The 15663-nt window shown below is 40.3% G+C and overlaps 1 protein-coding gene across 2 annotated transcripts in view; it reads left to right on the top strand.

Moving 5' to 3' along the window:
- The window catches only part of GNAL (G protein subunit alpha L), a 156336-nt gene that overhangs the window by 99862 nt on the left and 40811 nt on the right, over positions 1-15663 (top strand). For both annotated transcript variants that reach the window (XM_048507207.1, XM_048507208.1), the window contains exon 5: positions 7987-8084. In XM_048507207.1, the coding sequence (XP_048363164.1) occupies positions 7987-8084 (98 nt within the window). The remainder of the gene's footprint in view (positions 1-7986; positions 8085-15663) is intronic.

The raw sequence follows: 15663 nt of genomic DNA, 5'->3' as shown, positions 1-15663 counted from the left end.
TTTTTCTCTCCGCCGCTATTCCTTCTTTCTCTTCCCTGAGAGTCCCAGTAGCTTCTTCCTCTCTTCCTGGTTGCCAGGACAACTTGTTGACCTAGGTGTGAAACAAAATTCTGGACCACTGGGCCTAATCCAACGGACTCTTCCTATGTTCCTATGCTTTCTTCTGTCCTTCCCTCTCACCAGCCAACCTACCTTTACCTATTCATATTCAGCTTTCTTTCCTTCCCCCTCCCAACAGCCCCTACCCAGGAAAACTGTAGCCACCATGCAAGATACTAGCTGCTGGACTGAGCTGCAAGGCAGCGAACCCACAGGACTTGTGGGACACTCCTCACTTTCCCCTTTATCCCCTCCCCCCACTATTTCCTCTTTCTTTCCTCCTGGAAACCCCAAGTCTCTCCCTGCTTCCTTCTCTCCTTTTCATCTGCCAATCTACCCTTTATATGTCCTTCATCTTCAGCTATAGTCATTATTTATTTACTTCATTTATACCCTCCTTTTCTCCACAATGGGGACCTGAAGCAGCCTCCATCATGTTTCTCTCCTGAATTTTATCCGCACAACAATCCTAATGTATAAGCTAGTCACATAGTATGTGACTCACCCTGTGAGATTCCAGGGCAATGTGGGGATCAGAGCCTGGGTTTCTCATACCCTGGTCTGAAACTCTAACCATTACACCACACAGGCTTTCAGGTGTGGCTGCTGTTCAACAGCTGCCCAGGTGAGTTAATCAAGTCCCATGGTAGCAGGTTGTCTGGTGGTTGCTGCTGGACCTGACCTCAATGAGTTCTCCATCAAAGGCCAAAAGGGCCTTGCAAAATGCCTCCCCCTGTCTTTTACTGCTAGAAGCCAAGGCTTGAAGGCTGACAGTATGTTGTAGTTCCCTACTAGTGTGCAAGGGACATTTGTTTCTTAAAGCTACAAGTTCTGCTTCTATTATTTGAGGGTGGCGTAAATCCCTACTTTTTAAAAAATATTTCAGATTTTTTTTTCAAACCTGGAGATTTTTTTCAGGTTTATAGAGAGATATGTCTGGTCTGTTTATGGCCCCTTGTCTGGATGTAAGTATCGACAGATGGAGCCATGCTGAGAATTAGATTTTTAAGATATTGAACATTTTCTGCCTTGCTTTGTGGTCTGGCTTGGTTTTTAAATTCTGTACTAATAAATTATTAATCTTTAGCTTTTTTTTCTGTAGGTGTTTTTATCATGTTATACTTGTAAGCTGCCTTTAGAAAGTTTCCTGGAGTGGCAGCATCGAAATATTCTAAATTCATAAATGTCACCCCCTAACCTGCCTTTAGAGCAAGTCCAATTACCTTGATTAAGCAGACTCAGTCAGCAGTTCTGAATCAGAGTTCTCAGGGGTGGAGAACCCACTGGAACCATGGTGGTCTTAAATCAGGTTTTCTGAAAGAGGATGGATATGTGACAGTGAGGAACTAACTTCTCCAGATAATTTATTAGATCTTCAGATAAAGCTACCTCCTGGACAGAGGGCTTGAGGTAGCGGTTTTTGTTACAAATAATTATCCCCAGGGTCTTCCATCTTGCAACAGGATCTCCCAGGCACCTTATGTGCTAATACACATGAATAATATATTTTTTAAAATAGAGACTTTGACTTTTCTGACTAGCAGACAACTATTCCAGTTACTTTCCCAGTGCTTGCAACCTTTTTCAAAGATGCTAAAGACTTCCAGGAAAATAATTTTTATTGTGTACACCTCTCAGATAGATGACACCCTGAAGAATCTAAAGGAAATGTCGTCCACTGTCAGCTACCTGGGAGTCTCAGATCAACACTTCCAGGCCTCAAAGCAATAATGACAGACTACAGGTATTCTCTTGATCATCTCTCATCATAGAGAGAGCAGCATTCTGATTGCTAGTCTTGCAAATAGATTTCCTTGGGGAGGGGGGATAATTCTCTGCGTCATCCAAAGATTCCCAGTGTGCCTTGAAGCAGGTGCTCTGATTCTAGTCCAGGTGAAACCATTATATCTTTATTGTTGATGGCGAATTTACTAAAAGCCTGAATGTTAAGATAATGTTTATTTCTAATCAAGCTATTTTTAGGAAAGAATGGACAAATTACATTTCACTTCATTTCTTACTTTTTTGTTAAAATAAAACTAAAATTGCCAGCATTGTATATTTACTAGCATTATTTTAAGTCATATATTGTCTGATGTGAAATTCCTTGGAGAAGATTAATTTTTTGTTTAATACTCACATAATTTTTCTCCACCCACTTCTTCTTTCTTTTCTTATTGTTTTAAAACCACTGTTTTCCCTCATTATTTATTTGTCTATATATTATTGCCCTCATTTATACCCATCTTTCTCCCCAGTGAGGTCCCAAAGCGTAGAATCATAGAGTTGGAAGGGGGCATGTTTTTTCTGATGCAAGCTGGTAGATTTTAGCTTACAGCTGAAAGTGTGTTGAGACGTTTTAGGTGTACTTAAGAAGTGTTCCAAAGAATTCTATAGCCATCTCATTGTAAGATGTTTCTAAAATAGCCATTGGCTTTTGCACTAATGTTATCAATGTCCAAGGATAAGGACAGGTTGATTAGAAGTATGTGACATAATACATTCATATTTTATTTTTGCACTTATTGGTTTATCATATCTGCCTAAAGGGGAATACCAGTTTGAGTCCAGGGAGTAGCACCATCTGCCTTGAGGGAGGCAGTCATGAATCTTGAAGAAGTCTTCCTTGGATAGATATAATCTGGAAGCAAGAGCTAGATTCAAGTCCATTAGCACCTTAGAAACCATAAAGATTTCTGGGGAATAAGCTTTCAAAAATCAGTGCTTCCTTCAACATATATGGAAGAATCTTCGACCCTCTAAAGTTGGTCCTCCTGATACTATTGAACTTGAAGCTAGCTCTTCTACTGCAGACCAATATAGTTGCCCTTTGATTCTTTTTGGAAATAAGTATCTTTTGTAGCGGTAGGAGGAAGGAATTCAAGTTAGTTGTAGCTGTGAAATTCTAATATTTTTTCATTTAACTAATCTGACTCCTTTCACTCCATCTTCTGATTTGGTTTTGGAACTGAAGCTACCATGATATCCCCGAACAAAAATGATTATGTTGATTATCGTGGACCTTTTGATGGCTTTTGATCCCTTCATTCATGGCATTTTTTTGTAGTTGACATCCTGATCAAGAGAATGAAGTCTGTCCAACTATATGGGGAGAATATTCCTGTACTATTTCAGTGTAACATAGCACTAACTGCTGTATTCCTGTTGAATTTACAGTTACACTTTATTTTCAACACACAGTTACAATTTTTTCAACCTTGCAAAATACTTCCTAAAAGCCAAGAAGCTTTTTTGATAGCCAGTCTCTCCACACAGTTAATTTGTGACCCTTGAGGAACTTAAATGGGAGGTAGAAATCTCTAAGTTGACAAAAACGTCCCCTCTAGTTGCCTGGAGCCAATCTCAATAATTTCATTTTCATGTCTAATCCAAAAATCTTCATTCATTATTAATTTCTCAGTCATGAAAAAGTTTCCTCTAAGAATAAATACACATAATTTGAGTAGTATAATCATGTTCTGGTACAAGATCTCAGGATTTAGAAATTATTAATTAAATCCCATGATACTTGCTAACTTTTTGTGACTTTTTACAGATCTTTGTTGTTTTGATTTGTTTTGTGTTAAACATAATAAATACATCAGATCACCCATAGTAAATGATAAGGTAGTCCACTGAAATACTTACTACAGCAAATGTTTACCCCAGCTGAGAGCTATGAAATACAGTGGAACCTCAGTTTTCATTGGTAATCCGTCCGAAAAGAATCGATGAAAACCGAAACCGATGAAAACCAAGGCAAACTTTTCCATAGGAATCAACGTAAATCCAATTAATCTGTTCTAGGCACTCCAAAAACATACCAAAAACACATTTTTGGTGAATAAACATAGTGTTTAATGCTGAAAACAGTAACAAACAATAACATTAGGACCAGCTTCAGAGCCAGTGGACCAAAGTTGCACCAGAAAGGTGCCCAAAAAGTTCTGTTTCTGACACCTCTTTAAGATTTGTCTGAAATGGGGCAAGACATTGTCATTAAACAAGTTGCAGACACAGCCTGCAACAGCTTTGTCCGGGTGATTTTTCTCCACAAACCCCTGCACCTTACTGCAAATCGATGAAAACCGAGGCAAATCAATGAAAACTGAGACAAATTTTTCACTGAAAAAATCTATGAAAACCAAAACCGATGAAAACCCAAAGTTCCACTGTAGTAAATAAACATGATCAAGCAGTTTATTTTTACAGAATCTTATTTGAAAGTAGAAATTCCTTCATACGTGGCTTGAAGTCTGCTACAGAATTCTCTTCCAAGCTTGATAGTTAAGCAGCTTGCTTTAGAATAGTCCTCTTAAATTATTCTACAGTAGGTTGTTTCCAGCTTGAGCAGAATCTTTGCATTGTTGCTCTCAAAAATATTCTTTGGGATGTGGCTTCTGAATATCCAAACTTACTTTCTGTAGGTATTCCCATAGTGCTTTGCAAGGCTCCTAGATAAAGTCATGGCCAAGAGCAGGAAAACTTGAGCCTATCTCCGGGGGTGGGGGGGGGGGGGTTTACACTAAAGATAGTTCTGCATGCTGTGTATTCCACAGCATCTAATGTAGCCTGAGACTCTTAAAAGCAGCTGGTAAAGTTGCCTAAAAATGGATTCTGATGGACCTCTGACTTGATGCCACCATGACTGCAACTTGAGTTTCACATGCTAAGATGTTTTATTTGTGGTGTAAGGAAAATCCAGTTTACAAAAAAAAATTCATCTTGTGTAGGAAGCATATTTATCTCACTTAAGGGGGAAAAGCTGAGGTTGCAGAAGTCAGTAGTGGTCTAATAAGCAGACACAAATGAATATCCTCCAGGTTTCCTGCTGCAGTCAGAATTCTGTTGGTGTAACATGCCTCTTACTAATAAAAGTGTTCAGTGATTTGGAGCCCTGTTCCAGTAGTATTCTGCTCTTCTGTACTTTAAACCATTTATTTATTTGAAAATGTTAATTTGTTGTTTGATGTTTTTCGCTTACAATCTTTCTGTTGTTTTGATAAAACATTTAGTCTACTTTTTCTCAGTATTGAAACAAAAAGATCAGCATTTATTCACATAGTTTTATTGTATTGTACTTTGAAGTAGGCAGTGAAAGTAATTTTAGAGCTGAAGGTAATGAAATTCTGTAGCTCTGATATAATGAGTAATATATGAAAAGAAGATTTCCTTAATAAAAAAAACCCTCACTTTTTTGGCAAGAACCTGTTAACTTTAAAGTTAACATCCCACCTTCTCCTAAGACCTGTGTATGACTCAGGCTGAAGTTACATTTTAAATGGGAAGTGTGATAGACAGCACCTATAATTACAGACATTTTTTAATCTGGCTGTTTGAACTGTCAAGCTGAGTGCACAAAGTACCAGAAGTTGTACATGCATTAAATTATCCTCTCCTAGCTTCTTGCTTCTCTATTTAATTCTGAAATATGTAATTCAGAAACTTTTCTATAGAATTTTGGAAGGGAGTGTAGAAAGGAACTGATGTATTCTTTTACATTTATTTTGGCTTTCTTTGTACGATCATGTTTATAATGTAATCACATGTGCTTGCTAGCTTGAATGTGTGAACTATCATGTACTGTATATTAACTACCATGGCGAGGAACTTGTAACTATTTGAATTCACTGCTTATCAGTAGAGGTGAACTTCTCTCTTGGTAGGTTGCACATCAACTGGTTACCGGTATATGAAATAGGGATTCAGGTACAAGGTCACACTTGAGTTGTTACCACCCAGGGGAATGCACATGTACTTCTCTGTTCCTGGTTTGGGGATCCTGTACACAGGTGCATACTTGGGGCAATATTTGGGAAATGTGAGAGACATTGAGAGAGACCTAATTTAACTAAATCAATCTTTATGGATACAGTAATGGAAAGACAAGAAGGGGAAGCAATTCCAAGATGCAATGAAATGAAATCAGAGTTAAACAAACCCAAAACTGCAATAAAAAACAGTTAAATAATTTATGGTGAAAGCAGTTACATAACCTGGATGTGTTTCCCCCATGGCTAGTCCAAGTGGAACCAGCCTGTGAATGTGTGTATAGTGTCCATAAGGAGACAAAGTGAAGAGGGGACAGTGGGGAAGAAAGATATTATAGAAAAGAAGGTGGAGGGGACGACAGACTGAAGAGGAAAGGGTCAGGATTGGAGAAGAAGCAAGGGTGTGGGTGTGTATGTGAGGAATGAAATGCACTGAGAACATTCAACTGTGTAGTCAAATGGGTGTATTGAAAAGAGGAGGGAATCAGCATGATTGGGTGTTTCGAGTTTTCTGGGCTGTGTGGCCAGAACTACATGGTCTGGTCATTTTTTCTCCTAACGGTTCACCCACATCTGTGGCTGGCACCTGCAGAAGCATGTCACAGTAAGATGTGTTTCTCTCTGTGACACAGTGCCCTGCCGTGACACGCCTCTGAAGATGCCAGCTATAGACACAGGCAAAATGTTAGGAGAAAAAACTACCAGATCATGGCCACACAGCCCTGAAAACATACAACACTAGTTGATTCCAACTGTGAAGGCCTTCAACAATAAAATCAGCTTGATGTCTGGGTTTGGTCAAAAGCAAAAGGAATATGAATAGGGGATGCATGGTTGTTGGAGAGAGTGGATTTCAGTAGCAGCTGACAGAATGAGAAGGAGGTTGGGACTAAGCAGGAGAGCTGGAAATGAAAAAATTGAAGAACCAAGCTGGAACTATAAGGACAGAGAGATAAATAAAGGGAGGGAGGGAGATTAATGTGTTGCCTGATCCTGAAGTGTGACTACTAGCATGAGTTGTGGTGATGGGGTAAAACTGAACAAAATGCTGGGCTAAAGCACAGTCCCTTTATGCCCTCTCCTATCAATGGTGTGAGCAAGGTTTTCTTGTTACCTGAGTACCTTCAAGAGGGATTCTAATAGAGCAGGAGATGATGTTATGCTGACTGAGAATTTGATTAATTTACCTGGCAGATGTGTATTATATCAGTGCTCCTTCAATAGAAACGAATATCAGGTTATTGTCCCACAAGCACCAATTATCTGGGTGTGGGGATATGACATGGTATTGTGGAACAAGCCACTAGTGAAGGCTAGGCCAGTTTGTCACAGGAGCCTGGCTATCATTAGATAGCATTTTAGTGCACGAAACGTTTCTCATTTCTCTGGTTTGATACAAGCTGGAGTCTGCCTACACCTTTGGCTTCACATCCCCAGGAGCAGAGAGATTCTAAGGATGATGATGATTCCTCTTCTAAAAACTCAAAGGGAATTTTAAATGCCTTTAGAAAATTGCACTCTGTGCAAAAAGAGAACACTGCATAGATATCCTGATTTCAAGTCTTCACCTTGAAATGGTGTGCTTTGTCATGGAGCGCTGGAAGAGTTTACTCCAAACCATCTGAACTTGGATCACTGTTCTAAATTAATAAATGTAAAGGTTTGCATATTCTCAGGTGCTGCTAAGACAAGCCAAATGAATAAAAACCATGTTTTGTAATAATTAAATATTGAAATCACGAGAAGTCTTAAGACAAATTGAAGCCCAGTTGGACAAGAGTTCAACTGCTTTAGGCAGAAACCACGCCAGGCTGCCTCCTATGATAATTTTGTATGGATTTTTTGAAACCACAGAATTGTAGTATCTGAGAAGTATTGGGGATGGGGATCATGTTACATTCCCTTTTTGATAAAATGCTGAAAGAGTTTATGAAAGGAAAGTAATATGTTGTAAGATACAACTTCACTATTTAGGATTCAACTTCACTTGCCCAGACTCCCAAAGCACTGGCTGTCTCCAGCCCCCTCCCCCCCTTTCAGTAAGTGTTCTATAGGGTCTGAATAATAATCTAATATTTCATTCGAATTAATACATTCTTAAATTTCCAATTTTCAGGAATTCTTTGAACATGCAAAAAAGCTCTGGGACGACGAAGGAGTGAAAGCATGCTTCGAGAGATCAAATGAATACCAGTTGATTGATTGTGCGCAATAGTAAGTGCTGCTTCTGAATAATTAAAACAGAAAAATGTATGTTCAAAATGCTAAAGACCTCTGCATTATATAATCATCTAAATTTGTTAACTGAGGCTAGTGGAAAATTGCAGAAAGATAGTTGGGTTTAGGTTGGGAAGGAATAACATCTCTATGGCTTTTTTTCTTTAACGTATCACACACTCATTTATGCAGCTCCCACATATCACCTGACTGACAGTAACTCTGGCTGTTTCTCTTCCCTTCTCTCTTCCCTGTTGGTTCTCCTCCTCCAGCCTGTTAAATGTGTTATCATCCTCTGAGATGATAAAGTGCAGCTTTGCCACAACAGCTGTGCTGCAGGCAGGCTCTGTGTCTGGTTCCTCATCTCCTGGGAACTGGCTCATGACAGCAGCCCTCCTCACCAGGCCTCTATCAGCACTCTCCTCTAGTATTCACATCCTAACGGCTAAAGGGGACTTTAACAGCCCAATCCAAGGGTGGGGGGAAGCATCTCCTGGAACTAACACAGGACTGTACTATTGTGTTTGCCTACCCCACTGGCATAAGTGGAACCTATGCCAGCAGGGAGCACAAACACAGAGGCAGGTGGGCACTGCAGAGCTCTGTGGTGCTGTCCTAAAGGAGTATGCTGGTGCAGCTGAGAGTGACAAGGGGTGTTTCCCAGGGTTGGTGCCAACCTTAAACGGCTTCCACTGGGCTTTCAGTTTGGGAATACCCTTGGCACATGCCTCTGACTTGCGCCACCCAAAAGAATGGTGTTAGTTCATTTTTGGCAATAGGAGCTTTTCAGGCAGCCAAGGATTCTCGGTTTTTGCTGCCTTCCTATGCTACCTGGAAGCTCTCTGGAGGTGGTGCAGCAGGGGCTCCATCCCCAGCCACTGTGGCCTCTGGATTGGACTGTTAGAAGTATCTCAGTAGCAGGAGGTTTCCAAGACCCCATGAGAGAATGCCTAGAGTTAGAGCTGTGGGGATAATTTGACTGTATGCATGAGGTCTTCAATGACTTCTTACTCTAGATGAGTTACATAAATACTGCTTCCAATGCAACATAACTCAAAATTGTTCAAAGAACCTTTTACCTGTGCTATAACCCACTTTTCTATTGAAATGGCTATTACAAGGTCTATACTAGGGGTATAATGAAATTAGCTGGGCAGTATATATTACACATATGATGAACCTAGCTTTTTTATTTAAAGGAGAATAAAAAAAATTATAGCTCCTTCTTCCCATCTTAATAAAATTTGAGTTTCTAGCTTCCAAATGGTATTCCAGTTAGGTGGTGTTTGATTTAGTATATATATGTTCACCTTGCAACGAAAGGTTCGATTTTTTTTTCATTCATTAGCAGTTATGAATAAGTTATAATATTATTATCAAAATTCTTTCATGAGCCAGTGCTAATTTCTTACTCATTAAATTCATGATGGAATAGATGTTGTTAGCCTTTAATGTGCCACTGGACTTCTGTTTTATTTTGCTAGAAGAGACTACCACAGCTACCCTTCTCAAGCATTATTTACAACTACCTTTAAAGAATTCAGTTGTGTCCAAGCAGGGACGTAGGTATAGATTTTTTATGGGGGGGTTAGGGGGCAGGGCCACACCGCCACCCACCCCTGGGGGCGTGGCCACGCTTCCCAAAGCCCCACCTTCGGCCTCAGTGCTTACAAAATTAGCTCTCCAAGGCCAGCAGAATCTCCCCGCCCTCCCCTGCCCCCCACCAACTCGGCTCCCAGCCGGCAGCCCCTTCTGCCCTCCCCTCTGGGCAGAGGCGTAGCTAGGGGAAATGGAGACCCGTGCAAAATCTGAGTTTTACACACACACCCCATGGGCAGCCACTGTGATGCTGGAATCCACCACAAACAGCATCACTTTCAATAGCGTTTAAACTAGAGAGCCCAAATTCTCCTTTTAAATCCACCTTAGAGCGAGAATCTGGGGTCCCCAGTTAAAACAAAATTTAACATGATGCTGTTTGGGGGTGGATTATCCCCCACCCTGAAACAGCATCACTTTCAATGTTTAAACTGGGGACCTCAGATTCTCCCTTTAAATCCATGCCAAGGGGGGCGGGTTAAAAGGAGAATCTGGGGAAATTTGGAGGGTGCCTGCTGTCAGGGGTGCAATTGTTAAGCTAGTAGCACCAAACTTTCAGGGTATCTTTAGGAGACTTTCCTGATGATATCACCCATGTTTGGTGAAGTTTGGTTAAGAGGGTCCAAAGTTATGGACCCTCAAAGGTGCAGCCCCCATCTTTTATTAGCTCCCATTGGAAACAATGGGGGATGGGGCATAGCTTTGGACCCCCTGGACCAAACGTCACAAAACCTGAGTGATATCAGTAAGAGACTCTCTTGATGATACCTTCCAGGTTTGGTGAAGCTTGGTCCATAACTTTGGACCCTCAAAGTGTAGCCCCATCTTCTATTAGCTCCCATTGGAAACAACAGGGGCACCCCATTTGGGAGTCCATAACTTTGGATCCCCTGAACCAAACTTCACCAAACCTGGGTAGAATTATCAGGAGAGTCTCCCAAAACATCCCTGAAATTTTGGTGCTGCTAGCTTAAAAACTGTGCCCCCTGTAGGCCAAAAACCGAAAAAACACTAAAATATTTTTAAAACCCACAAACGGGGGGCAGAGCTTCGGACATGTAATGGGGGGTTGAACCCGAGAACCCCCCCTTACCTACTTCCTTGTATCCAAGTTTCCTTAAGCAGAATTCTGTTCAAGGAAAGCATGCTTATCAGTTCTTTACTACATTTGCTCCTGCCCTTCCTCTAAGGAGCTCAAGGTACCTTTGTTTACATCCTGCCCTTTTTTCTATTCCCCCACCAATACTGCTTGTGAGGATTGAGAGTACTAAGGAACAGTATACAGCCAAAGTACAATATCCTCAGTTCAGTCATTTTAACTTGTAGAGAGAATTCAGGCTTCATTTGCTCCAGAACCCACTTATTTGTCTTATTGACTGTCCATGATATATTTAAAACTCTCTTCTAATGCCATATATCAAATGAATCAGCTTTCTTCCTGCCAGGTTTCATCACTGTCTAACTTTCACATCCATAGATAGTAATGGGATATTGTAGTATGAATTATCTTGAATTTGGTCACCAGCAACACATCCTTACACTCAAGGATCTTTTCTAGCTCCTTCCTGGCTGACCTTCCCAGACTCAATTTGTATATGATTTCTTGGTTGCAGTCTACCTTCTGGTTGATGGTGGAACCAATGAATAGAAAATCTTGAACAATTTCAATTTCTTCAGTATCAGTTCCGCAGTAGTCGTTACTTTCGTCTTCTTGATGTCCAGCAGTAATCCTTTCTGCTTTAATTTTCGTTAGGAGTTGTTTCAAGTCTTTGCTGTTTTTCGCCATATCTCAAATGGTTAATGTTCCTTGTACCAATTTTCACTCCACCTTCATCTAAATCTAAACCAGCTTTCCTTGTAATATGTTCCACATACAGATTGAAGGGATGTGGAGATAAAATACCTCTTGGTCTGACCCCTTTGCCAATTGAAAACCATTATATTTGTCCGTATTCTGCTTCTTGTCCTGGGTATAGGTTGCACATCAAATCTATCAGATGTTGTGGCACACCCATTTCTTTTAAAATCAACCATAAATTATCTCATATATTCCAGTAACCAACATAAGTTAGCAATATGATCTCTAGTGCTTCTTCCTTTTCGGAATCCAGCTTGAACATCTGGCATTTCTCATTGCATATATGGTAACTGTCTTTGTTGTAAGATGTTGACATCTCTGCTGTACAGAGCTCTTTAATGTTGTACACCGCCCAGAGCCCCTTGGGATGGGGCGGTATAAAAGTTTAAATAATAAATAAAATAAATAAATAAATTTAAACGACCTGGTTAAATAATGGCACAGGTTAAATTATAATAAAGTTCTGCATTTGTATCAAGTTGACTTTTTTCTTTTAACTTTCATATCAGAATTTTGTTGAAATAAGAGTCATGGTAGTATATAATAGAGGATTTATGAAAAATGGAAAAAAAACTGTGACCAGGCAGGATATTTTACTTCGTAATATGTGCTCTAGAAATATCTTTGGCAAAACATTGACACATTTTTCCCTGTAACTAAAACAGTTATGCTGTTCGCTTATACTGAACATTGGAAAAGGAATTGCGTGCCAAAAGAAATTATTTTTATTTTTTATATACACACTCATACACACTGGTAAAACACTGTTCACAAAACCACGCTTGTCTGTATTTTCCAGAAGGGGAGTGGGGCTTCATATACAGTAACTGGAATCTGTGCTACCTTTGGGATATATGAAGGCCAGGTATAAACAGATAAGTGAAAAATTTCATAGGGGTAACAAACTAATGTTGTAGCACTGAAGTTTAATTACGTAATTTATTGTTGGCTCAAATGTCATCATTTGCATCATTTGAAATGCTTCATTTGGTTGGTACATAGCTACAAACACAAGGAAGAGGAGAAGGTTATTCTAGCACATGAATATGCTGCATTACGTTGCAGATAAAAAGAAATGTGATACAACAAATAAGTATGCATGCTTGTGCATGTGTCAGAAAATAACAAGAGAGAGGATAATAACATATATGATGATCCACTGTGTTGATCATTCCCAGCTACTGGTGAACAGGATGGTTACGAATGACGTACACCTATAAGGAGGGGGCCATTGCTTTATACAGGCAGGCTTATGTATACAGATTGTGTCTTTGTCATGCACATAAACATACGCAAGTTTACTCTGGATCCTTTTCTGTGCAAAGTAACACAACCTATCTGTATTGAGTTTAATGAGTTGCTTTAATAAGCCACTTTAACTCTCCATCACTGGCCAAGAGAAAGTTCATTGGCATGGTGGTAAATGTGGATTTAATTACCTCTGAAGAAATGCTGTAGTCTTGACCACTTTGCCCTGAAGGCCCAAGTGGACACCATTGCCTCATCCTGCTTAGGTGACTGGCTAATTTATGGCTGCCCACAGAGATTTATGGATCCATTTGGTTTCCAGAATCTTCTGTGGGTTCCCTAGACCCAGTGGAGCTTCCATTGATGAGCTGATTGAGGGCTGGAATTCCCGGCTGTTCAAAGCCATTAAGGTGATTGCTCCCCGATGTCCTCTCTGCTTCGTGTTCACCAAGCTCCCTGGTATACTGGGGAGCTGCGGCTGATGAAGCAGGAGCTGAGACACCTAGAGTGAGGTTGGCACCGTATTCGTGATGAAATCACAAAAATGTCTAATAGGAAATTTATGAAATCTTATAAGATGGCAGTGAAGGCTACAAAAAAGCAATTCTATGCGGCCTCCATTGTGTCCGCTAGCTCTCATCTGGACAGTTGTTTAAGGTAATTCGGTCTTTAACATCCCTTCCTATGCGATCAAAAAATGTTAGTGATTCAGCTGTTGGCTATGTGGCTTTTGTGAACTTTTTTGCGGATAAAGTCTTGACGCTCTGCTGTGACCTCCCGGCAACATTTGATACAGTAAAGGAACTGGAGACCCCTTGGCCATCTTCAGGTCCATCACTCCACCATTTCAGCCTGTTCTCACAGGTGGAGAGGTTCTCACAGGTTCTCACAAGTTAATAGCATTTGTTAAGCCTGCCACCTGCCCTCCTCTTTTTTAAAGCAAAAGTTATTATTTTTGACAAAACATTTTTGCAACAAAGAAGGAAAACATACGGGAAAGGAAATAAAGATTTATGCTTGGTCTCCATGAAAAGTTATAATGATAAAAATCTTAACCGCAATAAATGTGTGACTGTTAACTTTTTTCAGGCAGTGTTCTATCAGACTTTTATTGCTGTTGAGAGAACCACACCTGGTGCATGTGTTTCCCTAGCAAAAGTTGCAGAGCGGCACAGAGGCTGAACACAGAGAAGCTTACCTGTGCACACACGCGTGGATGAGCTTGCTAGAGAGAACTTCAGACGCAAAAGAAAGTCAGAGTCGTTTGTAGTTTCTAATCTAATAAAAAGAGTATTTATTAGTGAACTCCATTCTGGATAGAAAGATGGAGAGATAGGTTCACTAACTAATCTATTCTAGCTGGATGGAGGCAGATGCGTAGGAGACACATCCTTTCCCTAGGCATGGTGAAAGTAAGATGGAGAAGTTCTGAGAAGAAGGCGGAAGCAAGGGAGGAAGTCCCTAAGAGTATCAGTCTACATCAAAGGGATAGAGTCAGCATGATAGAGTAAAGGTGACAAGTTCCTAAGTCCCTATCTAGCCACTAGCTCTCTAGTACAAAACCCTCTGTAGGATGAGGCAGGAAACAGCGTAAAGTCCCTTTCTTCCAACAATTGTAAGATGTAAATTTTTAGAATTTCCTTGGAAATATGGTTTTCCAAATATAGCACCATACTTGCAGGGGGAGGGGCAGGGCCTAAGTTCTGCAGTTTGGTAATCTATTACCATGACTCTGATTTCCACACAAGGTTCCCATCTACCTAGGGATGTTCATGTGGAGCCATTTCTATATGCTTGTTATGTAGGGTTATATGCAGATATAGTGCAGTGGACTATGGTTTGAACAATAGAAATATTGCTGATCAGAAAAGCTGCAATTATAATATTGAAAGAAATTGACAATACTATCTGAATTAGTGTATGACAATTGGTAATGCTAGAATTCCCTGCCTATCCCAAAATAACATGTACTTTTTAAGCAGCAGTAACAGCAGTGCCCACTTTTATTTCTTTATAAATAAATACAATAGGTGCAAAATAATGTTCATTTATCTTTTATTTCTATATATATATTTTGCTGCCACCAGGAATTTTATTCCAAACCCATTTATACTTTCTCCTAGAATAGTGTGTCTGAATTTTAAAGCAGATTTGAAGGACTACATGACCCTGAGGGAATTTCTAGGGTGGAATTCCAGGTTACATTTAACAAAATAAAATTTTATTTATATATGTTAGTTTAAAGCAGGGGTAGGGAACCTGCGGCTCTCCAGATGTTCAGGAACTACAATTCCCATCAGCCTCTGTCAGCATGGCCAATTGGCCATGCTGGTAGGGGCTGATGGGAATTGTAGTTCCTGAACATCTGGAGAGCCGCAGGTTCCCTACCCCTGGTTTAAAGTTTTCAAGAAATAATTTACAAAACAAAACAAATTGAGGCAACAACCTCTGCTGACATGACTTTTACTTTACATCAATTCCCTCTCTCCTTCTTTACATATCTGTACACCGCTCTGAGCCCTTTGGGGGAGATCGGTTTATTAAGTCGAATTAATAATAATAATAATCAGCAGCAGCAGCAGCAGCAGGGTCATTGAAAAAGAACACAAGAAGGTCACTAGATACTGCGATTTGAAAATCGAGCTTCAGCGTCTGTGGCACAAACCACCTGAGGTCGTCCCAATGGTAATCAGCACGCTGGACGCCATCCCCAAAACACTAGGGCAGCACTTGAAACATCTTCGAATTGACAAAATTAACATCTGTTGTCAAATTCAGAGAGCAGCCTGCTGGGATCCGCATGAATACTACGCCGATACATTACAACTTCCTGGAGGCTTCTGGGTGAGGCTCGAGGTGCTAGCGAAGGCC

Source organism: Sphaerodactylus townsendi, linkage group LG09 (assembly GCF_021028975.2).
Source record: "Sphaerodactylus townsendi isolate TG3544 linkage group LG09, MPM_Stown_v2.3, whole genome shotgun sequence".
NCBI lineage: Eukaryota > Metazoa > Chordata > Lepidosauria > Squamata > Sphaerodactylidae > Sphaerodactylus > Sphaerodactylus townsendi.
This window is presented reverse-complemented; position numbering and strand designations above follow the sequence as displayed.